Raw genomic sequence first — 26,456 nt, forward strand, 5'->3', positions numbered from 1 at the left:
TCACCTCCAAAAATGAAAAGGTTTTCTAAGCTAATAAACATTTTTTTTGTTATGGTGTTAAAAATGATTTTTTTGAGTACAGCTGTACATTTTAAAATTGAGCTTACAGAACAAATTAAAATTGTTCATTAAGGGTTAACCACACATAATTTATTTGCTTGCAATTAAGAGTTTAATGATAGAAATCGGTTGCATTTTGGATTTAGGGGGGAAATATTATATAAAGGGAGTGAAGCTTCTAATAATTAAAGTGGGAATTAGGATTTGAATGAGATGTCAGATTACCACTATTGAACATTGAATCATACATTTTTGGCCAAAAAGTGTGTCATTTTGTGCATACCCTTTTAAAACAATAAAAAATTGCTGCGCTAATGTCTAATGAATAAAACTGGATAATAAATCCAGAAAAGTGTCAAAACGCTTCTCCTGATTCCTGGAATGAAGGCTAACAGAGACACCCAAAGTGCACCTTGCACCGTGAAGTATAAAAGATGTGCCCTTACAAGATAGACTCCACTTTATAGGAGCCTAACAAAGCATGGATTCAAACACCCCATTAAGGATCCATCCATGGAAAGCAGATGACAATGGCATTGAAATCAGCCTTGCTGGTTTTTCCTTTTCCTTGTTCTCTCATGCAAGTGATATAAAGGAAGAGAGAGATTGTCACATAGTATAAAACTGTGGTATTTATTGAATGGGTCCACAAGTCCAACAAAAGTAAAAATATCCTGGGTTAAAACTTACCACACCAGTTTGTGATCTGCAGAATCTTTTAACCCAGGATATTTTTACTTTTGTTGGACTTCATACAAGCTTCATAAGTATGGGTCCTTACAAATCTGATCAGAGGTCACCTCATAAATGACCATACATGACACATACAGTAAGCCCTTGTATACACGGTCAGAAATTCCAACGGAAAATGTCAGATCGGACCGTGTTGTCGGATAATCCGACCATGTGTGGGCTACATCTGATTTTTTCCGTCGGAATGTCCGACCAACAAAGTTTGAGAGCTGCATATAAAATTTTCCGACAACATGATCCAATCGGACTTTGTCCGATCGTTTGTAGAGAATTTAGATCAGACAAAGTGCCACTCATGCTCAGATTAAATTATGAGACCAAAGCTATTGGCTACTAGCCACAACATAGTCCCTTCACAAAGAAGGAACGTCATCAGGTTCCGAACAATCGGATTTTCTGACAACTTTGCCCGACCGTGTGTATGCAACACCAGTTTCGGACAAAATCCGTCTGAAAAAATCTGATGGATTTTGTTGTCAGAATGTCCGACCGTGTGTACAAGGGCTAAGAGGTTTTCAATCTTTTTCTTATGATCTCTTGCCTTGCACTGCTCATGTATGTCATTGAAGTATTATCAGCTGAGATTTCCATACACAGTTCTAGTCTGATTATTTATTTTAAGTCTCTATTGTGTGAGACTTTCTGAGACTTTTTCAATTGACTGTGGTGCACTCAGTATTTTTGCACATATGTACACAGATAGTAATTTGAAAAGGGGTAGGTCACCATTCAAAAAGATCCTAAAGTCCTCAAATTGTTATTCATGCCCTGCATATTGGGCTCTGATTCTTCATCTAACTTACGCTCAGGTTGTCTTCAGTTTTTTGTACTTTTCTTTTGCTTTTCCTTTCTATGCATTCCTTTCCCAGTTTCCCTTCACTGGCCCTGTGCCTCTTGTTTCTCTGGCTGTTTCCAATTTGGTTTGCTTTGTATCTCCAACCTACTCTTTCCAGTGTCTCTTCCTTACTCCGCCCACTCATACCTACAGCATGAGTTTGTACTTCACTGTTGGGTGTTTAGAAGTCTCTTCCTATCAGCCCGGCTCTGTGCTAATGTCAGACCGAGTGCTTATTCTTCATTTGGTGTCTTCCTAACCTACTTGCGGTTGCATTTTTTTTCTACCTTGTTACCTTGAAACTTGTTTCCTCACACCTATTTTTTATTGGCGTTTTGTCGTGCTTTCCATCCTGCTGAGTCTAAGGCCTCATGCACAGGGGCGTTTTTTTTTAACTGTCCTAGAAGTCAGCAGTGTTTTTGCAGAAAAAATGCCTGATGCTTGTAAAGAGTCTAAAGCTTTTACAAGTTTTCCGAAGCTTTTACAGGCGTCAAGCTCTAGGGCGTTAAATTATTTATTCTGGCCAAATTTTTTACTGCTCAAGAACTAGCATTTAAGCGCTTTTATCACCTTGTAGCAGCTTTTAGTGGTGTCAAGTGTTTTTTTCTGCTCCTGGATGCACTGGCACAGTTTTTTTTGTTCTTGCCTCTAAAAGCTCCTGCCACTAATTGCTGCTAAAAGCTTATGTGTGCATGAACACATAGGCTAACATAAAGGGGCATTTAGAGGCAGGGAAAAAACGTCTGATGCCCCTAGAAGCTCTACCCGCGGACATCTGCTTGGAAGAAAACGATCTGGCCTTCAGGAAGAAGCTCAAGACCTATCTCTTCTGAAAACCCAGATGGACACTGGTGGCAAAAGCGCCCTGTGGCGATTTAGTTTGCATATGTAGCACTGTACAAGTTATTCATTCATTCATTCATTCAGCTGTAAAAACATCCAGTGTGCATGAGGCCTTATTGTTTTTCTACCCTGACCCAGGGCACTGTCTGCACATTTAAAATGTACACCCTTTGCTCTTGCCAATTTAGCATGTTTACCCATTCTCACTAGTCACTCTCCATGCCTCCTACCTTTGTACTTTAGTTTAGATATGCATTCTATAACCTTTAGTTATGACCTTCTCTTTCTCTGACATCAGTAAAGCTAACCTAAGGGTCACAGCCTGGGGATTCTTGGAAGTTTAATGCCAACATTGACATTAGAAGATCCGCTGAAGATCAGACTCTGAGGTTCTGTCCCTAACAGTGAGGTTTTTCACATCAGATGGCAATATAACATTGATAACATTTTTGTTTGCACTGTTTCTAGTTACCAAACAAATTTGTGGTTTGCAGTCTAACTTGTCCCTTTTCTAGAAGTTTACTTTCTTCATAAACCTGCCTAGCAGGCTCCCGATGGTCCTGACAATTCAACAAATATGTTATACATATTGTACAAATTGGGGGGCAACAATGATATCTTTACATCAAACATTGTCAAACGATATTTAAATCAAAAAAAATTAGGCAATTAAAGTTAAATCTAAATTCTAACTTTTCCTGTAAATGTTGAGCTTGGACCTGACTTATACTTTACGCAGGTTTATGAATGTTTATTTTTTTCTTTTAAAAGGGCCATGCATATTATTGTTGCCATAAAAGAAAAAAACACTACTTATGTAAACTGGAAGGGTGTTTTTTGAACAAACAATTAAAATAAGCCTGAAATAAAGCCCCCCCCCCCCCCCCCCCCCCTGTTATGTGTTCAAAAATGCATCAATAGGTATCCCAATTAGAATTCAAGCTAACTCTGGAAGATTGTTGAGCCTACGATACAAAGTATGCTATTCACAGGCAACCTTTGTTTTATTATGGATTATTTCTTTCTATTAAATGGCAACACGTCTCTTTTCAGCATGCAATCCTATCTTGTATATATTATGTTGTTATATATTATGAAGTTTATTTTTAATAATGTAAAGTTCAGTGTAAAGAAACTTTCATAATTAAATGTAAATGTATAAAACGTCTAACAGGATACAATTAAAGTCCAGTATTTTTGCTTCTGTTCAGTGTTCTCGACAAACCATTTCCAGCATCCTTAAGCACCACCAAATCATGGATTTATGTTGGAAACAGAAGACGACGAAAAGGATTTTTCTCTGTAAGTATTGATCTAAATTTGGCAAGTTAGGTTAATTAATGGTCACTGATGGAACTATGGGCCCCAAAAGTAAAGAGGTGTAATTCTGTGATGCCCACTAAACTCATCAGCAAAAGAAAAAATGTAAAAAAGCGCAACTGGATGTTTTAGATGACCCTCCAGGATGTTTTGGTGGTCACCTAAAGGGGTTGTAAAGTCAGATGTTTTTATGTTAATGTATTCTATGCATTAAGATAAAAAGCCTTCTGTCTGCAGAAGCCCCCCTCAGCCGCCCCAACACTTACCTGAGCTCCTTCTTTGTCCAGTGATGTCCACAAGTGTCGTCCAAATTCTCATTCCTGATTGGCTGAGACACAGCATTGATTCCTGTCTGAATCACATGCAGTTTCCCACACCACATCAGTGTTAACCCAGGGTGAAGTCTCTATGACAAGCCTTGGTTCACACAGGATAATGGGAAATATTGGCGCAAAAGGAGATCAGCCCTTGAAACAGTCTTGTCTATATTCTCATTGTACACGTTCCTGTATCACAGGCTCATCTGTAGTAGTTACCAGCTGGACACTGGATATATCACAGATCAATACACACATTTGCCAGCACACCATGAATCTTCAATTGTAGCCCAAAGCTTTTTTGCAGAGATAACACATCGCATGTCAAATCCAAATCTGCATGATAATAATGTCACCGTCCTGCGGGACCTGCCAATGATGCAAAATCATGGCAGCTGGAGGAGATGTATAGGTATGTATAGGCCTGCAGAAGGAGCTTGCAAGCTTTGAGTGCATAGCCTGTTACTGCAGAGGGCCACCCATTCACCCTATACAAACATGTACACTCCAAGCTGGTTTACAGGGGTCCAAGAACCTCCACCATCCCCTCCAACCCTTTGAGCCCCACAAACAGCTGTGGTTTTCCATCAATGGCGGGTCCAGTGGGATGGGGACACTATGACCAAGCAGATTTGGATTTGATATGCGAGATATGTACTTTTAACATGTGCGTTGTAATAACCATTTTTTAATAAACTGCCGATTGCTGCCCTTAGATGTGCTTCCCTATCTTACTATATTGCTTTATTACAGATACTAGCCTCACACAGGAGTGGTAAGGGAAATCTCACGTGATTCAAACAGGAATCACACAGGAATCACGTGCAATTCTTTGCAGTGCAATTTGAGCCCATTAATTTTGTATGGGCTCAAACTGCACTGCAAAGGTATTAATTTCAGGTATTGGAGCATTTGCACCAGTACAAGTACTCATGCAAATGCTTAGTATCGGCACAGATTCCGCTGATGACAGGAACATTTTTGGGCTTGCTGATAAATTAATCTGTTAAATTGTAATTTTTTTAAGTAATTTGCAATTTTCAAGGAATTTTATTCTACCATTTCAGAAGGCACCTATCTCTTTAGTTTTCTAGATAACCATTATGAAAGGGCATTCAATGTGCAACATTAGCCAGATTTGAGCCAAATTATTTAAAAAAATTATAGGATTGAGTGAGGGAGGGTTAGAACTCTTTTTTAGAGTTTTGTTTGTAATCTAAAAATATGTATTTATTGATGACATCCTACCTTTTTGATATTTCATAAAAAAATATATAATCAATTGTAATCATATTTGAGTAGTTCAGAAATATAAACATTATTTGTATCTAAATGGGACTTTCTTTCATTTTTACAGACACTACTTTGGAAGGAATTTTTATAGTTTTATCTAGTCTAGTTAAATGCTACCTGCAGACTCAGCTTTTAAGCCCTCTGAAGATGTCATTTTAAAATACCTTGAGATTACCACAAAGGTTCGTGGAACATAAAACAGGGTCAAAGATTGAATCAGATCTATAGTTTCAGATCCAAATTAGGTAGAAAGCCAGGAAGTCTGTGCAGTTCTGTTGCATTATATGTCTATTTTTAAACTTTGTGAAGGCTCTTTGTGAAGTTTGAATGTATTGCTAGCTAGTGAATATAGCTGCACTTTAAAAGAAAATGATGCTGAAGGGACTGTATTTTTATTTCCAGGGCTTGTTGAGACAGCTTGTCCTTCTGCCAGGATCTGATGCAACTTCTACAATATGCCCTAATGCCAAACCAAGGATATCAGAGCTGTCCATCCCTGGAGTGCTGAAAGAGCTGCCACTTAGGACTGATGATAACAATGGACTACAACTAATGTACCCTTATGGTTAGTGCACTTATCACAAGCGAAATATATGCAGGAATTAGATAAAAAAAATAAAAAAATAATAGTAGTTAGGAAAAAGCACATTGGCAGCTATCCCAAGTCTCATCATTATTAACTGCAGTTTTAAAAAAAGCCTATGATGAGGCATTATTAAGGAAAGAACATACATTATATGGTAGATAGAGATAAATTCATAATTGTACCATGAAACTGGTAGTTAGATTATTGATTTATGAATATTAAAGCAAATTTACCTACCTACTGCATGCATACCTACTGCATGCACCAACCCATTATATTCCATCTTTAAAATGAATAAAGAACTAGTCACAACAAGCAGCAGCTTGGATTTTGCTCCGGTGTTTAAAGCTTCTGCTTGAAATCTATCATGTTTACTCTCACAGTTGTAGTATCATCTTTAGCTTTAACATTGCATTAATGTGCCTTTCTTTTTTATTGTTTCCAGAAGCTGATATGAAAGTAACATTAGGCCCCCAGCCTCCCTGTTCTAGCAGTGAAATGTCCCAGTTCTGGATGGATACATCTCTGAAAGGTCTCTTCCTCTGTAATGGTATCAAGTGGATCCCAGTGCTTGAAAGTAAGAATCATGGGCTGGTAAATCTATGATTCCTTTTCCCAAGCTACTTTTCTGGGATCACAGGAAAAATATTATACAACAGAGGAAAACAAAAGTCACTGGAACCTTTAAGTGAACCTGTCATGTCCAACAACATTGACATTTTTGTGTTGCTAACATTACTGTGTTGCTTTAAATTATTTCCTTTGTGCCTATGAGGGGCACTGAATCCTAAATCCAGGTTGTATTTAAAGGCATAGTTCACCTTTAAAAAAATGCTTTTACAGGGATCCTGAGCACCTTTGACTGAAGTTGAATAATGCCCTTGCTATAGGTGTAGGCCATTTACATACCTCCTGAATCTTGACTGAAAAACGCCTAGAGATTGCATCATCCCGTGCTGCATAGGACATTCTTACACCCCCTGCATCATAAAAGCAAGCTCTCAAAGCTGAGCTTAGAGCTACTGTGTCAGGGGAGAGAAAGAGCATGTGAAGGGGTTTGAATCAGAAAAAGATCTCACTCTGATGGTGGGGCGAGCAACATCCTAGAAAAAAGGCATCATGGGATGATCTGATCTCTGGGAGTTTTTCAGTTAGACTTCAGGAGATGCCTACACCTATGATAAGGACATTATTAAACTTTGGTCAAAGTTACTCAGTTTATTTTTATATACAGCCCACCTCCCCCTTACCCGCATAGGCAGATTTTATTAAAAATGAACTATGCCTTTAAGCTTTGAGTTCTCTCCATGAAAAAAAAAAAAACAGTAACTGAACAAACTCACACTTTTCCACTTTTTGACATATCCTTGAATAAAAAAATGTAAATCAATAGCCAATCACTTCCACGTCAGTCATGATGAATGATACTCCAAATATACAAATCCTTGCTAAAGGTAAACAGTAGGGCAGTATTTCCCAGGTGAAGTCATTGACTAAATATACTGTAGTCAAGATGTCACATGGATTTACATTGTGGGACTTTTAGCTTTTTTAAATTCTTACAGGACTTGTCAAAAAGTGTTTCTGTCTTTTTTTTTTAATGGTTACTTTTTTGTGAATGAGTTGGGGTACTTTGTATCCCTTTGTATCCCTTATTCATTCACATAGCTGGAGCCAGTATCTGGGGGCCCCTTTATTGTTAAAAGGGCTTCTAGATTTTGATAATCCCCCCACCAACAGACCTCCATAACCATGTTGCCAGGGTTGTGGGGAAGAGGCTCTAATCCTCATCAACATTGGGACAAGGTGCTTTGCTAGAGGGGTCAGGTTGAACCAGCAGTCTATTCCTACCAGACACAAAGGAAATCAAGGCCGGATCTAGCCTGTCTGATCTGGGGGTACAGTGAAAAAAAGTAAAGGGGCTTGCTTTCCGAACTAAAAAATAATAAAGAACTGCTAATACAGTATAATTTGATAACAACAGAAACATGTAATGTGATAAGCATTACTTAATCCGGCTGTAATCTGTGTTCCGTGTTGTATGCTGCATTCTCCTCCTAACCACTATCCTGTATGCTGTCCTCTGCACTCCCCATTGACATCTCACCTATGCATCCTCGTCCACATCTTACCTCTGCTTCCCCATCCACATCTCACTTCTGTGTCCCTGTCCACATTTCACCTCTGTTTCCCCATACACAGTTGACCCCTGAGCGCCCATCCACAGCACCCCCTTTCCACAATGCTCACCTCTGCCACTCCTCCTTATAGCATCCAACATAGCTCTATCAAGCCGCAGCCAGCACTTTTTTTTTTTTTTAAACACACACCACACTCTGTGCTTTGGTTTTCTATTTTAGAGGCAGTGTGCAAGGAAGCATGACCGGCGGGTGGCTTTGGCACCTGGGGCAACAGTCTTTAGATGTAGTGCAAGTGTCCTGGACAGCAGTGTTAGCAATGCCCCTGCTCTCAAGTAGTGCAGGAAGTTCGGCACCGAGGTGATAAGCAGGATGGAGAGGAGTGGGAGCACTTAGCTCTGCACAACAATTGAAGTAGCCTGGGAAGGGGGGGGGGGGCTCCACTGAAGTCTGCACTCCCCAATATGCGGCCCTGAAGAAAATGATTTTAACTTGTAAAGATGTTATTTTATACATTTAGAAACCCCCTTCTGCAGCGGATCTTGCCTTGGCTCACTTTCTCATTTACTGCAGGACACTATACAGTAAAGCTGTGAGCAAGCCGGCATATTAATGGAGGTCCAGGCTATCACCAGGCTAATCTGTTAGACAGCTATATTTTTATCATTGGCCTGCATTATCTAAGCCCATAGAGCACAAATACAATGTCTACAGTGATTTTATTGGATAGTATTATTCCATTATCGCATTATGGGCCCTGCACTTACAGACTCACTATAGCAATAACTGCAGAAATGTTACACATCATATACAGAGAGGAAATGTTACACCTCATATACCTCATATACAGAGAGGACCTTCAATGTCAGGAGAAAACTCTGTCTTTGCTATGAATGAGAGTACATACTTTAGGCCACTGCTTCATATACATTAGGCTTCATATTTAAAGCATTTTTCATTGTATCGAGTGCACCTGTTGACATAGGCCCTATAGCATACAGTCTGCATCCTTATTTCATATTACAGTTTTTTTGTAAGTTGCCTACTGCAAAATCTGTGCTAATTGGTAAGAAATGTCTGTATAGTTTAAGGCGCATAAAATGTGTTGCTATCAATCTTAATGAAAATCATATTAGATTAGAGCTTTTGTTTAAAACAACTTGCCATACTTTCAGTAAAGCTGAAACAATCTGAATTTTTGAGGGAAAACATTTTCTTCTGAAAGCAGATGAACCCTGACAGGCCTTATTATGCTCCAGAGCATAGCATTGGCTAAGATGAAAATAAAAGGCAAAAGGACTATATGTCATTATTATAATAATTATGGAACAGAAAATAAACCATCATCTTTTTTTTACTTTATACTAGGATGGAAATTGGGCAATTTTAAAAGCAGACTTGCCTCTACCAGAGATAGAAAATACTATTGTAGCTTTAATCACAGCTATAACCTCTGATATGGATGGCCTACCAAACAAATGGTATAAAGCAAATATGAAGTTACTTGCTCAATATTTATGTAACTTATTCCATCAATCATTACACAGACAGAATTGTGATGTTTCCCTATTAGTACCAGAAGTCCATCTAATAATATTTTCCAAAGAAGGTCAAGGAACCTCTGAATTCGTAGCAACCTACGGGTCAATTTTGTTCCTAAACGTGGACTTCAAAATGTATATTTAGGTGTTAAGTAATTGACCCATTAATGTGTTTGATAAACAATTTTACCTGAATTAATACATTGAAAAGTCTGGTTAGAAAATCAGTACAGCTAAAGTTAGAACATTGGGTTAAGTGCAACATTCTTCAACTCCCTTTATTATCTGGTGACTGTATGCTTTTTTGCTTGTTAGAAAGCCAGTAGTGTTTGTGTCTTGGTAGTTATTTTTCCAATAATGAATAACATCCATGTCATGATGGCATCCATTCTAGAGTCAGGTCATTTTGTAACTTTTAATTGACAAATATGGTTTACTGTAAACATGAATTTCACTTGCATCGTGGTTGAGAAAGCTTAAGAAAGGGTCTTATGTGTGTTTAAGATCATTGTATGGTCTCCATATGCACCTCTTTGCCACAATTATATTTTTGAGATGTTCCCAGAGAAGTCATTTCATAACAAATCTTACTGAATTCATAAAGTCAATATGCATGTGAGACAGCGCTGGACCAGTATGTAGTCTGGTCTCCTTGGAGGTGGTCCTGGATGTGTGACCAGGGGATGCATGGACCGATGAAGATATGATATGGGTGAGCCTAGTTAGGGTCTCAGCTGCTGCCTCTCTGATAACAACAGAGGGTGCACTGCAAGATAGATTTGGCTGGGTATAGAGGTGCATTCAGTATGAAAAGTTGTCACACTTTAGGTTGTTGTTAAGTATATGTATTGACATTCACAGTTCACAGATGATGAGCAGACCCATGGCGTTTTGGGGGAAATGTCTCTCCTTTTGTCAAGGCTACAAAAACATTAAAAACAATTCAAAGGTATATTATACAGTAAATATAAGCACTTAAAAGATCAGTAAAAAATAACAATCAAAGTGAGTTCAGGAAAACAATCAAAGTGTAAGATACAAGATAAAGCTGATTTTAGATGGTATTAATATAGGACTGGATAGTAAATATATCAAGTAGAAACAACATAGTTAACAAATTCACCACTGGTAACAAATACAATAATATAAGGGAGCATATAGGTAAAGATATAGTATATTTATAGGTATAGTATCTTTAGTATAAAGTTATAGTGTCTTATGTTTATTTCTAGAAAAATTAGCCTGAGCTTGCACTATATAGCCAAGGTGACACCCGCACCTATGTGGATACAATGTGATTGGAACATAGTGAAAATAAGATAATAATAATAAAAATTAAAATATATGCAGCTGCTGTCCAATGTTCCCAATGTTGACCAATACAATATAACTTAGGCACCGCTTGCTGTTACAAACTCCATGCCCCATGTAATCACAATATTATTAAACTGTGTATACCATGTAGCGGTACCCCAGTAGGGGCTTCTGAGTGATCATGACCATGTAGCGGTACATCCATCTCAGACTGCACACTCCCAGTCTGCTCCGGCATACCTCTTCCAGCTCTCCCGACTGTGCCTGTCACTCACAGACACCTGATGGGTCCCTCCTGGAGACTTACCCAGCAGTATTCCCCGCCGTCCTCTCCTGCTCCTGTTCAGGATACCCCTTGGGTTGTGTGGGGTTCCTGTTCAGTTCTGAGCCCCTTAGCTCAAGGTCACCCCCCCTAGACCTCCAAAGATCTCCAAAGGCCCCCGACAGCTTAATACTCCATCTCCAGTTCTTCCACCCGAACAAAATCAGATTTTCCGCAGACAAAATCTCAGACTTTTGTCTGAAGGCGTGGGCCTGGATTTTGTCTTGCATACAAATGGAAAGGAAATGTTGGCCAACAAACATGGTTTTTCAGCTCTTTAGTGCCACCCTTTGGGCTCCTTCTGCTAATTTCGTGTTACTAGAAGTTTGGTGAATGTTGATTCGCACTTTTCATTTTGCGCTTTTCATTTCACACTTTTCAGTTCTTTCTTTTCATTTCGTGCTTTTCAATTCGTTTCTGAACGCTCGTTCGTCAAACAGACACATTGCAGAATCAGAGTAGATAACGTGTTATTTATTATTGGGCTTGGAGTTATTGCTTTTACCCAAGTCCAGTCCAGGAACAGGAGGAGGAGGATTCCTTGGACCAAAAATTGGTTGCTTTATTAATTGGGACCAATTATGTCATATGCCTTTGCTGCGGGAGCTCAAGGAGAATAATCCGGATGATTTTTGGTATTACCCCGGATGACGGACCCCTGCTTTCACCAACTCTTGGCATTGTTGACCCCTATATTAAGAAGCAGGACACATGCATGAGGCTTTTATTTTATTTTTTGGTTGAATAATGATTTGATTTGGTATATATTCTATATTTTTGGATGCATAGAATGCACTTTTTGGTTCATTTCTATTGGCAGATAGCATGTCTAATTGTATTTTTTATTTTTTTTTAATGCACAATAAAAAAATTGTGTAGAATAATACTTGGCTATATGTTTTACTTCAAATGGCAGTTTGGGAGTAGGCAGTTACATTTAAAAAAATACAATGTAAAGTTGACAAGGAACATAGTCGTATCTTTCATCTTAAAAACTGCGGGATAATGGTGTTGTGGTAACTTGCACCAAAAAAAAAGCATAATCATATTATTCTTGATATTACTAGAAAAAATAAAACTATACGTTTGCCATAACTCCATCAGTATCCCCAACAAAGCAGCTTCATTATTATCCCATTAAAGGGGTTGTAAAGGTTAGTTTTTTATTTTCTAAATAGGTTCCTTTAAGCTAGTACATTGTTGGTTCACTTACCTTTCCTTCGATTACCCTTCTAAATGGGAAATCAAAGGAAAAGGTAAGTGAACCAACAATGTACTAGCTTAAAGGAACCTATTTAGAAAATAAAAAACAAAGCTTTACAACCCCTTTAAATAAAGACGAAGAGAATGTGCGCTGCATTTCGAGATTTCATAATTTGCTATGTCGCAAATGTTAATTCTCCATTACGAACGCTAGTTTACAAGACCAATTCTGGCTCGTCCTTGCTTCCGAGCATGCGTGTTTGTACTCTGGACTTTTGTCTGACTGACTTCTGTACACAACAGACATTTTGTCCGCAGAAAATTTTAAAGCCTGCCACCCAACATTTGTCCATGGAAAATCGAAATTGTCCGATGGAGCATACAAAGGGTCGGATTTTCCACCAACAGCCTGTCATCACACAATTCCCGCCAGAAAATCTGATTGTGTGTACACACTTTAAGTATTTTAGGAGGCCTGCCCCCTGCCAATTCCAAAAGCCTGCCATCCAACATTTGTCCACGGAAAATCCGACAACAATTGACCGATGGATCGTACAAACGGTCAAATTTTCCACCAACAGCCTGTCATCACACAATTCCCACCAGAAAGTCTGATTGTGTGTACACAGCTTAAATATTTTAGGAGGCCTGCCCCCTGCCAATTCCGGTTGGGGATTGGTCAGGGCTCCTTAGAGCACCCTAGGCAGCTCCACCTTTTTTCCACTTCTTCCTTCTAGAAGCAGAAGGGAGGTAACAGAAAGAAGGTGCTGTCTGTGAGTCACCAGCCTACTCAAGGCCACTCCCAGCCAACACAGATCAAAACAAACTAGCTTTTAGCTATAAATTGACCTGCCTAAATTTACCTGTTCTACAAAAGAAATTCTATCTCACACCTACCCTAGGTAGAGGGTGCTATACCAATAACAGTGCCAACTTACATACAATTATAGTGCTGAAAAATAAAAATGCTTGCATGCAAAATTAAAATTATGCAAAAACACAGTCCATATAGGTAGTGAAGTCATAAGATTTTGGGATGCTTGTCTCCCAGGAAAGCCCCTGTAGTGACTATTCCACCTAGTGCACACCGGGGTATCACCACGCACTCACAAGATGGCGATCACCCTCCAGCCTCTGAAGATGTTGCGGTTAGATGATGAAAGTTAGATGTCGCTTTAGACGATTGTTCCCCTGTGTCACTTCGAGCCTGATGAGTGGAACACACGCCAAGCCATTTGTTGGATTGTTAGCAAGCAAATGCCAAGCAAACTTTACCTAATGAAAATCTATGACTGTGAGCAAAGTCTAGCGATATTTTTTTCGTTTTGGAAACGTGTCACAGCATTTATAGGGACATATTTTAAACTTACATTTCCAATCCAGCTCCGGTATTCTTCGAATGAGCAAAACAATATTGTGCTTTCTTCTTCTCACCTTTGGAAGGATATTTTGGTTCAGTGGAAACAGACCAATCCTTTCAGGATTGTAGTTGTGGCTGGTAGATTTTGGCATGGGGCTCCAGTTATCTAGTTTTAGCACTCAATGGTTCTGAAACAAAACTTAAGCCGCGTACACACGGGCGGACTGTCTGGCCAACTTAGTCCGTCAGACAATCCGCCGGACAGTCCGTCATACTTTCGAATGAACGGACTTGACCACACACACCACTTTTTGAGCGGACTAATACGGCGTACTAAGTCCGCCATACTATCCGCCCTACTTACGGACTCGCCCACACACGCTTGGGAAAGTCCGCTCATTTCGAGCGCGTCTCCAGGTAGGCGGGGCCCGCGAAGGAGTCGTCGCTGACCCCGCCACCTGGTATGGACTTAAAGGGGAACCCCAACGCCGAAAAAAATTGGCGTGGGGGTCCCCCCCAAGTCCACAACAGACCCTTGTCTGAGCACGCTACCTGGCCGGCCAGGAAAGGGGGGCGAGCGAGCGCCCCCCTCCTAAACCGTACCAGGCCGCGTGCCCTCAACATGGGGGGGTGCCTTGGGGAAGGGGGGGCCGCGCGGCCCCCCCACCCCAAAGCACCTTGTCCCCATGTTGATGAGGACAAGGGCCTCTTCCCGACAACCCTGGCCGTTGGTTGTCGGGGTCTGCGCCTTCTTATAGCTTCTTATAGCTCTTTTACAGGCGGTGGCCCGGTCTTCTGTCGCCGCCGCCTTCCGTTCTTCTTCTTCTTCTCCAGGAGATGTTGCCTCGACGATCTCTCCGGCCGGAATGCCAGGGATGCACTGCGCGGCCACTTATATAGGGACAAGGGGCGGTGTCACATGGCTTTATGTCACATGGGTTGGTCACATGGGTTGATGTCACATGGGGACTATGACATCGTAAGAGGGCGGGGTCACCATGTGACACCAACCCATGTGACATAAAGCCATGTGACACCGCCCCATTGTCCCTATATAAGTGGCCGCGCAGTGCGTCCCTGGCATTCCGGCCGGAGAGATCGTCGAGGCAACATCTCCTGGAGAAGAAGAAGAAGAACGGAAGGCGGCGGCGACAGAAGACCGGGCCACCGCCTGTAAAAGAGCTATAAGAAGGCGCGGTGGCCCGGCAGAAGAACCGAAGAGGGGGACAAGACCCCCGAAGTCGGGAGAAGAGGCCGGCGGCGAGGAAGAAAGCCGGACTCCTCCGCTAGCAAAAGAGCTACAAGAAGATAGCGGAGGAGTCCGGCGAGAAGACCCCTGGAGCTGTGCAATAAAGTATTTTATCTCGTGTGTTGTGTTTTTTTTGGTACTTTTATTTTACAGGTGAATGGGTAGGGGTACATTGTACCCCATACTCATTCACATAGGGTGGGGGGCCCCCTTATTAAAGGGGGCTCCCGGATTCCGATAAGCCCCCCGCCCGCAGACCCCGACAACCAACGGCCAGGGTTGTCGGGAAGAGGCCCTTGTCCTCATCAACATGGGGACAAGGTGTTTTGGGGTGGGGGGGCCGCGCGGCCCCCCTTCCCCAAGGCACCCCCCCATGTTGAGGGCACGCGGCCTGGTACAGTTTAGGAGGGGGGGCGCTCGCTCTCCCCCCTTTCCTGGCCGGCCGGGTAGCGTGCTCGGACAAGGGTCTGTTGTGGACTTGGGGGGGACCCCCACGCCGATTTTTTTCGGCGTTGGGGTTCCCCTTTAAGTCCATACCAGGCGGCGGGGCCAGCGACGTCTCCTTCGCGGGCCCCGCCTACCTGGATACCCGCTCGAAATGAGCGGACTTTTCTCCGGGCGGGAAAAGTCCGCTCATTTCAAAAGTACGGCGGACTGGCATACACACGGGCGGATTGTCCGCCGAAATGCGAGTCCGACGGACAGTATTACGGAAATTCCGAAATACTTAGTCCGCCAGACTGCACGCTGAAAAAGTCAGCTGAAGCCCACACACGAGCGGACTGTCCGCTGAAATGTGTTTCGGCGGACTAAGTTGGCCAGACAGTCCGCCCGTGTGTACGCGGCTTTAGGAATAGTAAAATGTTAAAGCAGTTATCCATTTAAAGCAAGTTTTCCAACCTTAAAAAAACAAAAAAAAACTTTATGTAAGCTTTAAAAAGCAGAGTAATAACATTCAAACATCAGCTATACTGAAATAGGCCTAGTGCTGTTAGGATTAACTCTTTAAGTGAATTAATGATACAACTAGTTAGAAACATTTTCCATTTTCTAAGCATTAAATAAAAGTCAGTACAGAACACACTAGAGAGCTATTACAGCATGGCAAACAGGAAAACATGAAAAGTGTTTGTGCTTGCTATAACAAACGTTCTTTTTTTTTTTGGTTAGGGAAAGAGAAGCTGGATTATGTGGAGGAATATCAGAACCTGGCCACTGCTTCAGAAACCATGGGACTGGAAATTTTCCTCATCCAGGATGTGGGGTATTTTGCTGTAATGGCTAACAAGAACAATCAGCCTGGTTCAGCTCTCTATAGGTGGAGTGATGGAAGATTTATAATTCATCAGTATTTCCTGACCTATCAAGCCCAAGCCTGGAAGCACTTCACTATAGAAAAAAGGGTAAGTCCCTTTTTGGAATATAAACGTGACAGTTGTGTGTACTATAAATAAAATATTACAAATGCTGCAAAGCAAAATGAAAACAAAGAAATTAGTTGTTTAAAATTTGGACTGATTCAGGACTTTTTGATTCTTCTGGTTGTTTCTCTGGTCTAAAGAAAGTCATGTACAGGCAGTCCCCGAGTTACGAACATCCAAGTTAGGAACGACTCTTATTTACGAACGCAGGTGGTGTGATGTCACTGCCAGCCTCTTGCGCTGCACACTGGTCCCTGATAACACCGAGCAACCATCTTGCATGCCAGACACATCCCACTCTGCAGTACTGCATGGCCACAAGAATAAATAGCATGACTACATGTGCAGAAGCACCCGGACCATCCCACGTCACTGCATAGGCTGGAGTTACACTTAAAAATGTACTGTTACAAGCTTAAAGACAAATTTGACATAAGAACAAACCTACGTATCTTGTTCGTAACCCAGGGACCGTCTGTAAATTTGGAAATTAGGCAGTCAAGATTCATGAACTGTATGATTCTCTGTAGATTGGATACTTGTTTATGCCAGCCTGCCCAGTACCTTGGGGTGGCTTTAGGTTTCTTCAGGAGTGCCTTGGCACAATCCCTAAATTGCCCAGAAATTGTATACAAGCCAGTACTGTAGGTGGATGAAGCCTGTCTTTTAGTAACACAAAGCCGCTGCTTTTCATTGTGCACAAGTACGACCTTCTAGTCACTGGTGTTTGTAACAACCAATGATGTCATTGGTTGATAAGGAGGACATTGGGAGCCTGCACAGCATCCTTTTTTGCCCCTCCCCTGCTCCTTTACAACAGCTCTGGGGTCACATTCGCTGAGTGCGAGAGAAACTGAGGGAGAAGAGAAACATTGGAATACTAGTCAGTACCAGTGTACAAAGGAGTGTATTTGTTCTATAAGAATAAATCACCTCTAATGCTGGGTGGATGTTTCGACGTTCTGTAAAACTATTGTTTTTGTTTTTTACACTTTAGAATCGGGTGCCTCAAATTTTAAAGGGTGCCCTGATTAAAAAAAGGTTGAGAAACATTGGTTTATGTATACTGTACATCCACGAGAATAAAAAAAATGCAGTTTGCCAAATGTACAGGTTTTCAGATCCCATTTCCTCCTCACTGATGACATTTTAATTTATCATGTTTTTCTCTCCTGAATATTTATCTAGTGCTGTTTAATCTGTAGATAATCATTAAATTAAAAATTGTATGATTTATTATAGATTGTACAATTCAGCATGCATATATTCAGGGGAATTATACACTATGACACCTCTGGCTCCCTCAAGGCGCAGTGTCTAGGCTGAGTTCACACTTGTGCACTCACAGACATTGCATGTAATTCGCACTGCATTTCTGTGCACATAACATGCAATTTCTATACGAAGCGAATTTAGCCATACAAACTGTATGGCTGAAATAGCATTGCATTTGCACCAAGATGGCTCAGGACCCGTTTTTTGATCTGTACTAGAATCGGATTACATGGGTGTTCACACCTGTGAGATCCAATTCCTGCACCAATTCACAGTTCACACTGCGATTTGCGAACTGATCAGGGGGTGTTATTAACTTTACATTGACACATGCAATAGAGCTTGTTCTTTTGAAAAATATCAGGCTTACTGACTGGGTCTTCAGGTGAAAATATTGAAAAGAAAGATTAAAAAAGAAAACAAATGCAGCCACAAATTGGTAAGCTGCAATATAATAAATATTTGCTTATAGGTTTAATATTGCTTTAATGATTTGACAGATCATCTTTAGAAAAATCTTGCCTAGTTATTCAGATCATCCATTTTCTCAATGATCAATAAATACCTGAATTTCTGGAGTTGTGTAAAATTTACTGATGAGAAAATTTGCTGTGCTTTAGTCGGTCTAGAGTTCCATATTATGTAACATATTTTCTATGAACTTGCATTCATTTTTTTTTTCTTCTAAAGATTAGTAAAATGCATTAAGCAATACAGACAAATAGCACATATCAGCATACTAATTAAATAGAAAACATATCAGTTTTTTTTACCAAACACTGCAATAAGCAATGAAAGTATGCAACACTAGTAAGCCATACAAAGAAACTGAGTCCATCTTTGGCTGCCTGATGTTAAGCTGAAATTTAGATTGTTTGATGTTGTTTACTACACAATAACCCTAACAGAAAACTCAACTTTTGCTGAAAAAATTTATATAGCAACACAGTATGGACGCGTGCTGAAGTCTCTGCTCATTCTGGGAATAAACCGAGTTTTCATAAGCTCCCCACCAGCTTTCCAGCTCTGCCACTCTAACAGCAAGCTTCCTGTCAGAAGCTAGTCAGGGATGACCTGGCACTTCAAATCTTGGAAGGGAGCTGCTACATTTTTCACCCCTCTACTAAGATGGCATCCGGCTCCATGAGGGACAACATCTCATCCAAACTGACTGCTGATTCCAAGAACAGCAAGGATCTTTTCCTGGAAAAACACCTTGCAGTCAGCCATTCTCCAGCTTCTCTCCTTACTTAGCTGCAGGAGATCGTACGAGATGAACTGGCCAAAGCATCAGCAATTATAATGGTGGAATCCAAACGTTAGATGAGGAGGACTGGGAATCGCATGGCCTTCCTGGAAGTTAAAAAGGAAACGAACAGAACCTAGAGGAAGCCAAGCAGGAATTAGCAGCACTCTGTGACCAACTGGAAGATTTTAAGAACTGGCCCCGCAGAAGAAATTTGCACATCCTAGGGCCTCCTGGAGATGGTGGAGGACCTCCTGGGTACTGTGACAGCTGTATTTAAAAAGCTAGCCCCTTGGCCCTAAGATTTCAGACTGTTATGGGACGTGATTGTCAAGATGCAACTTTTTCCACTCTGAAGAGCGGCTTCTTCAAGTAGCATGGAACTCTTCATCACTACAATTCCAAGGCCACAAGTAAAGCCTATATGCAGACTTGCCACAAATGACTCTTCAGAAGTGTTGGGCCATGCACCTTTATGTGCATGCCCTGCATTTGGCCAGGATCAGATATGGATGGGGCTATGCATTAAGACTCCTATTCTCTACTAACGGCAAAGAAGTATAAGCTTGCACACCTGAAGATCTGCATTCCTGATTCCAAGATTCCAAGATCCTGGCCTGCAAATACCACTGGATCTACCTGTTGTTTCTGGCAGTCCCTGACAGACAGGAACCCGGTCATCTCAGAAGTAGCCTGCATCTAACTCAGCATCCCAGCGAGAACAGGCCCTACAAATACTACATTCTCAAATCTTCCTTTCTGTGGGCACTGGTTGATGGATTTTGATTGGTCCATCTCATGTTGGAACCTTGAGTACAATCCCATCCCTATCTTATTCTATAACCCCATTTCCAAAAAAGTTGGGACGCTGTGTAAAATCTACATAAAAACTGAATGCAATGATTTGAAAACCTTATAAGCCCATATTTTATTCATAATAGGAAATAGAACACATATCAGATGTTTAAACTAAGAAAATGTGCCATTTTTGGGAAAAAAAATTGTAATTTTAAAATTTAAGGTGGAAACTCATGTCAAAAAGTTGGGACAGGGCAACAAAAAGCTAGCAGAGTAGGTGGTAACAACAAGGCAGAGCTGGAAGAACATTTTGAAACTAATTAGTTTAATCGGCAACAGGTAAATAACGCTTGGTATAAAAAGAGCATCTTAGAGAGTCAGAGTGTCTCAGAAGTAAAGATGTTCACCAGTCTTTGAAAAAGCTGCACCTAAAAATTGTCAAACAATTTCAGAATAATGTTCCTCAACGTAAAATAGCAAAAATTGATCATCTACAGTACATAATATCATCAAAAGATTCTGAGTATTTGGAGAAATCTCTGCGCCCATGGTAAAGGGAGAAGGGATGGGCAGCACTGCATTTAAAACATTCTGTGATGGACATCACTGCATGGGCTCAGGAATACATAAAAAAAAACACTGTCTGTGAATGCCATCCAAAAATTCAAGTTAAAGCACTATCGTGCAAATCAAAGTCATATCTAAACATGACCCAGAAATGCTGCTGTCTTCGTTCGGCCAAAGCTCATTTAACCACTTGCCGACCGTCAAATGCCAATATACATCCTTACTTTGAGGAGGGATATCGTTGTTATGGCAGCAGCTAGCTGCCATAACCCCCGGTATCCTCGTGTTCAGCCGGTGGCCAGCTGCAAGATAAAAGTGGTCTCTGCAGTGGATTCGCCGGGAGATCACTTTAATCGGTGGAGGGAGATGGCCCCCACCATCGATTACTGGAGCCATCGGCAGTGGCGATCCGGTCCTCTCCGTGGCTGTGCATGGAGATGAGTGAGGGGAAGATGGCCCCCACCCGTCTTTAGACATTGCAGGGTGGAAGCGACGTCAAAACATCACTTCCGCCCATAGCTCTTAAAGGGCCATTTTTTAAAAATAATTTTTGGGGGTTCTAAGTAATTTTCTAGCAAAAAAAAATGTTTTTAACTTGTAAATGACACATCTAAAAAAAAGAGGCCCTGTCCTTAAATGGAATGGTCTTTTGCAAAATGGAAAACTGTTCTGTGGTCAGATGAATCGAAATTTGACATTCTTTTGGTAGTGCAGAGGAGTGGAGATGGTAGGACATTCGAAATTATAGGGAATTGGAACTTCCCAGTTAGCTCAGATTGAGCCGTGACTTGGACTTTATAGTCACACAAGAATGGAAGCTGGAACAGGCGTATAAAAGACTGTTCACCAAAGCTCAACAGTATGCCTCAGCACCCTCCCTCCCCAACAGTCAGCCAGAATGGAGGAAACTGTCTTCCATCCCCAGCAAAAATACGTGCATCTGGGAGACAGTACCAGATCAATGTTGTTCCAGCAGTCGGATGAGTGTACGGGAGATGGAGCAGCTGACTCATCTCCCCAGCGGCAGTTCCACAGTCTGGGAGCGAGAGAAGTAGCCCTGCCGGCTGTCTCCCCAACAGTTGGCCAGATCAGAAGATGTGGGGTCTTCTCTGTAACTCAAAACAAGCAACCTGTAGAATTGTTTAAATGTCGCCTATGGAGATTTTTAAGGGTAAAAGTTTGTCGCCATTCCATGAGCAGGCGCAATTTTGAAGCGTGACATGTGGGGTATCAATGTAGTCGGCGTAAGTTTATCTTTCACAGTATAAAAAAAATTGGGCTAACTTTACTGTTGTCTTATTTTTTAATTCAAAAAAGTGTATTTTTTCCAAAAAAAGTGCGTTTGTAAGACAGCTGCGCAAATACAGTGTGACAGAAAGTATTGCAACAACAGCCATTTTATTCTTTAGGGTGTTAGAAAAAAATGTATAATGTTTGGGGGATCTGAGTAATTTTCTAGCAAAAAAAATGTTTTTAACTTGTAAACAACACATCTACAAAAGAGGGCGGTCCTTAAGTGGAATGGTCTTTTGCAAAATGGAAAACTGTTCTGTGGTCAGATGAATCAAAATTCGACATTCTTTTGGTAGTGCAGAGTGGAGATGATAGGACATCCGAAATTATAGGGAGTTGGAACTTCCCAGTTAGCTCAGATTGAGCAGTGACTTGGACTTTATAGTCACACAAGAATGGGAGCTGGAACAAGCATATAAAACACTGTTCACCAAAGCTAAGCACCCATGGATGTTATGGATTATGAGTCACCCATCGAAGCGCTGGCTATGGGACCGAGTGCCGCCAACCCATGCCCTGGATTTTCAGCATTCTCACTCCCCAGCAGCAGTCAGATGGGCAGGGAGGGGAGGAAATCATCCTCACTCCCCAGTGGCAGATTCACAATCCAGGAGAGGAGGTTGCCATCCTCCCTCCCCAGCAGCAGATCCATAGTCCAGGGGTGGATGGGGCCATCCTCCCTCCCCAGTGGCAGTGTAGGGACTCAGGACTGAAGGAAGTCATCCTTGCTCCACAGCAGGGGTCTGGAATTTCAGGAGATGGAGCAACCGGCTCATCTCCCTAGCAGCAGGTCCACAGTCTGGGAGAGGAGGTGGTCGTCCTACCTCCCCAGCTGCAGATTCACAGTCTGGGAGGAAGCTGTCCTCCCTCCCCAACAGTCAGCCAGAATGGAGGAAACTGTCTTCCCTCCCCAAAGATACGTAAACCTGAGAGACAGTACAAGATCAATGTTGTTCCAGCAGTCAGATGAGGGTACGGAAGATGGAGCAGCTGACTCATCTTCCCAGCGGCAGTTCCACAGTCTGGGAGTGAGAAGCAGCCCTGCCTCCCCAACAGTTAGCCAGATCAGAGGATGTGGGGTCTCTAGCTGAAGCTCTGCCCACTGGGTAGAGTGCCACTGGCCTCTGCCTAGCACCTACTGTGTCTTTACGGCTCCAGGGAGTCAGAAAAGTCTGGGACCTGGTTAGTCTACCTTGGGGGGGGGGGGGGAGAAATGTCACGATAACCACTGTGACTGTGGCTTTTGGAGGGGACGACAGGCTAGCCTCTTCCCTACTGACTATGGGGCCTGGCATTTGAGGAGGCTCTATTCTTTGGGAGGTGTGTAACTAGGAGACCATTGGTACAGTTTTACTTTGGATTCAAGTCCATGTCCCCCGGAACACACAGACTATGAGAACTGGAGGACCCGGATACAGATTTGGGGCATCTGTGTTCTGTTGGGGTATAGACAGCACAAACCAGCATTGCAGATAAAAAATACTATAAATAACCACGCTAAGGTTATAAACTTGGTTGCTGCCACCCTGCAAATCTACAGCCCCCTACAGAAGGCCGTGGATGTGCAAAGTTTTATAGAAAATATATAATTTTGGGGTAGCGCCTTGGGCCCTGTATTCTTTCTATAAAACAAACCAGCATTGACTGGCTTCAACCACCTCCTAGACTCAAAGACTCAAAGCAGGTGATTGTAGTCACAACCTGATGCTGGTGTCTCCTGCTGTAATCTGTTTATTAAGGTGTTATGTGTTTACGGTGAAGTGACTTTCTCCCATTGTGTGCCTCCTAGGTGTGCTTTCCAATTGTTAATTGCATTACCTTTTGTTTATCTTTGTCTGCTAATCCTTTTGGAGGTGTGAATAGTATTGTGTCCACTTTATCTCATTACCTTGTGGTATGTTCATGTGTTTAAATTAATGTGTAATGTTTTTTTTATTGTTTATGTGGTGACTGACCCTATTTTTGAAATGTATACAAACCTGTGGTTATGTTCAATAAAGTTAGTTGTTTTACTTCACATTGGTTCTTGGGGTAGAATGAATATTGGCTCCAGAGTGGAGGAAGCTGTATCTTGGTGGAGGAACCTAGGCGAGTTGCCAGGTGGTCTGTCACACTTTACATGAAAGTATCTCCTTCATTAGCCACAAACAGCTCCAATATCCATAAGGGCAGGTATTTGTTTCTACAAAATTCCCTCCACAGCTCTGAGCAAGTAAATTTACTACGCCTCTAATACAAATGACCTCCCCTTTATGTCTCACTTGCTAGAATTGTTGGCCCCTCACGCCAAGAGCACTGTCTTTCTTTGTGGTGATTCCTATCTCATCGCACAAATCTTCTGGCGCTATACCTCTACCCTATTCAGATTCCGTTCGCTTCCTTGACCTTTATACCTGTATGGTTGATGGTTGGCGAGAACTACACCTGTTGTCCAGAGACTATACAAACTTCTCATCATCCTATAATGTTTACACCCCCAGCCACTGGGTACAACAATCCTGTCTTCCAAAATTACTCAAGGTAGTGATAACTTGTATATCTCTCATGTGGAATAGCATTTGTCTGGCCCCCTCCAAATGTTCCTGAAAAATCATAGCTCAAGAAAATGCTTACAAGTTTGTTTCACAATGGCATATGACTCCAGATTGCTTATGTAAATTTGTTCCAAGCGCACCTTCAACGTGCTTCCGGGGTTGCAAGACAGCATCCATAATACAGTGGCATTCTGCAAGTACTGCTTGCAGTATTCAATCATCTTCTATTGAAGAATGATCATTCCATCCAAGTGTCATATTATCAGCCCTAAAGAAAGGAGAGACTTTGTGAAAACCGTTAGCTTTATTTGTAACCTTTGTCATCTTCAATAAAGTTCTTAAATAAGCCATCAAAAAAGAGGATCATCTGTTACCAGGCTCTCTTTCAGACTCATGCAAGGTAGTGCAGCTGAAACAATGGTTCAGTTGTATTAGAAAAGTAGCAGCCTCAAGATCACAATTGAGTACACTGCCTACCTTGTCATGGGCAAAAATACTTTCCTGGAATAGACACCTACCACATTCATAATTTCGATATTTACCATAACCTATTGAGTGGTTCACCAGGCCAGCACAAGTTTCTACGCACATCACCATTCAATCTGTGGGCATTAGCATTTTCTAAAAATTTGAAAGAAAATCAATGCAATAAGACACAGGTAAACATTTTGGGCATCCCGGCAATGGGAATTTCATTTCTGGCAAGATACTCTCTAAGGCTTGTATACTAAAAAGATGCAGACTGCAGCTTTTCATATTCGAACATTGAGAGTGTACAAAGTTGTAATGAAGGCTGACCCTCACATTCAGAAATCAGTCTGGAAAGAACATGGTGAAATAAACATTTTTTTCTTCAGAAAAAGTTAGAAATTTGCAATAAAGTTTGTAAAAATCCTTGCAATGTGCATAGATTGTTTTCTCAACAAAGGCAGAGTTACACTTTAATTCTATTGCTACATGTATTAACCATATACCGTTATAAAATACAATATTTTTCAAGAGAATGACTTTTAATTAGGCTACGTTGAAATTGCATCATCTTATTTTTACTTGAGATTCCTTTACAAGTAACCTGTACATGAGAAACAAGTGATGTGAGGTTGCCTGTGTAAATCGGGTTTTGATCGACCAGTTAAAAGGAGTATCAGCCAGGCTTTTTAGTGTTTTCTGGCTTGGTATAGGGGCTGTGTATTACTGACTTCATTTGAACATTTCCTAAGCAGCCGGTAATGTGCATACTAGGGATGAGCTTCGTGTTCGAGTCAAACATACGTTCGTCTCGAACATCGGCTGTTCGCCCGTTCGGCGAATTCCGAACGTTATGGGCCATTCGCGCCAAATTCGTGTGGCGCTCACGGCCCACAATGCACTGCGCCATCGCAGTGCATTGTTGGCTTATGATTGGCCAAGCATGCACTGTGACCCCGCATGCTTGACCAATCACAGCGCCGGCAGCGAGGAGAGCCTCGATTGGCCACAGGCAGGATGCCTGTGGCCAATCATAGCTCAGGCTGTGTAGTACACGCCCTACACTATATAAGGCCGCTTGTGTAGTGTCTTGGCGTCTGTAGGAGTTAGTGGGTGTTCTGTGTACCTTCAACACAGTATACACCGATCGTTATCGGACGATTTTTCGTTCTTGCTCTTCTGTAGTGGTTGTTGTCTGCTTGCTCTGAACCCAGTATACACCGCTATATCCACCTATATAGCTAGCTATCTTGCTCGTTTTAAATAGAGCTTGCAGTCAGTTGTAGGAGATTGTGCGTGCTGTCTGCGTGCTCTGAACCCAATATACACCGCTATATCCACCTATATAGCTAGCTATCTTGCTCGTTTTAAATAGAGCTTGCAGTCAGTTGTAGGAGATTGTGCGTGCTGTCTGCGTACTCTGAACCCAGTATACACCGATATATCCACCTATATAGCTAGTTATCTTTCTCGTTTTAAATAGAGCTTGCAGTCAGTTGTAGGAGATTGTGCGTGCTGTCTGCGTGCTCTGACCCCAGTATACACCGCTATATCCACCTATATAGCTAACTATCTTGCTCTTTTTAAATAGAGCTTGCAGTCAGTTGTAGGAGATTGTGCATGCTGTCTGCGTGCTCTGAACCCAGTATACACCGCTATATCCATCTATATAGCTAGTTATCTTGCTCGTTTTAAATAGAGCTTGCAGTCAGTTGTAGGA

General features: G+C 41.7%; 1 protein-coding gene across 1 annotated transcript in view; it reads left to right on the plus strand.

Annotated features, from left to right (window-relative positions):
- Positions 1 to 26,456, plus strand: part of TSPEAR (thrombospondin type laminin G domain and EAR repeats) — a 223,161-nt gene that overhangs the window by 81,133 nt on the left and 115,572 nt on the right. Inside the window, exons 4-7 of the mRNA XM_077448415.1 lie at positions 3,703 to 3,793; positions 5,824 to 5,986; positions 6,453 to 6,584; positions 16,305 to 16,537. Coding sequence (XP_077304541.1) covers positions 3,703 to 3,793; positions 5,824 to 5,986; positions 6,453 to 6,584; positions 16,305 to 16,537 — 619 coding nt within the window. The remainder of the gene's footprint in view (positions 1 to 3,702; positions 3,794 to 5,823; positions 5,987 to 6,452; positions 6,585 to 16,304; positions 16,538 to 26,456) is intronic.

This window comes from Lithobates pipiens, unplaced genomic scaffold (assembly GCF_037356315.1).
Source record: "Lithobates pipiens isolate NorthernLeopardFrog02 unplaced genomic scaffold, aLitPip1_a1.2 Scaffold_22, whole genome shotgun sequence".
Classification (NCBI taxonomy): Eukaryota; Metazoa; Chordata; class Amphibia; order Anura; family Ranidae; genus Lithobates; species Lithobates pipiens.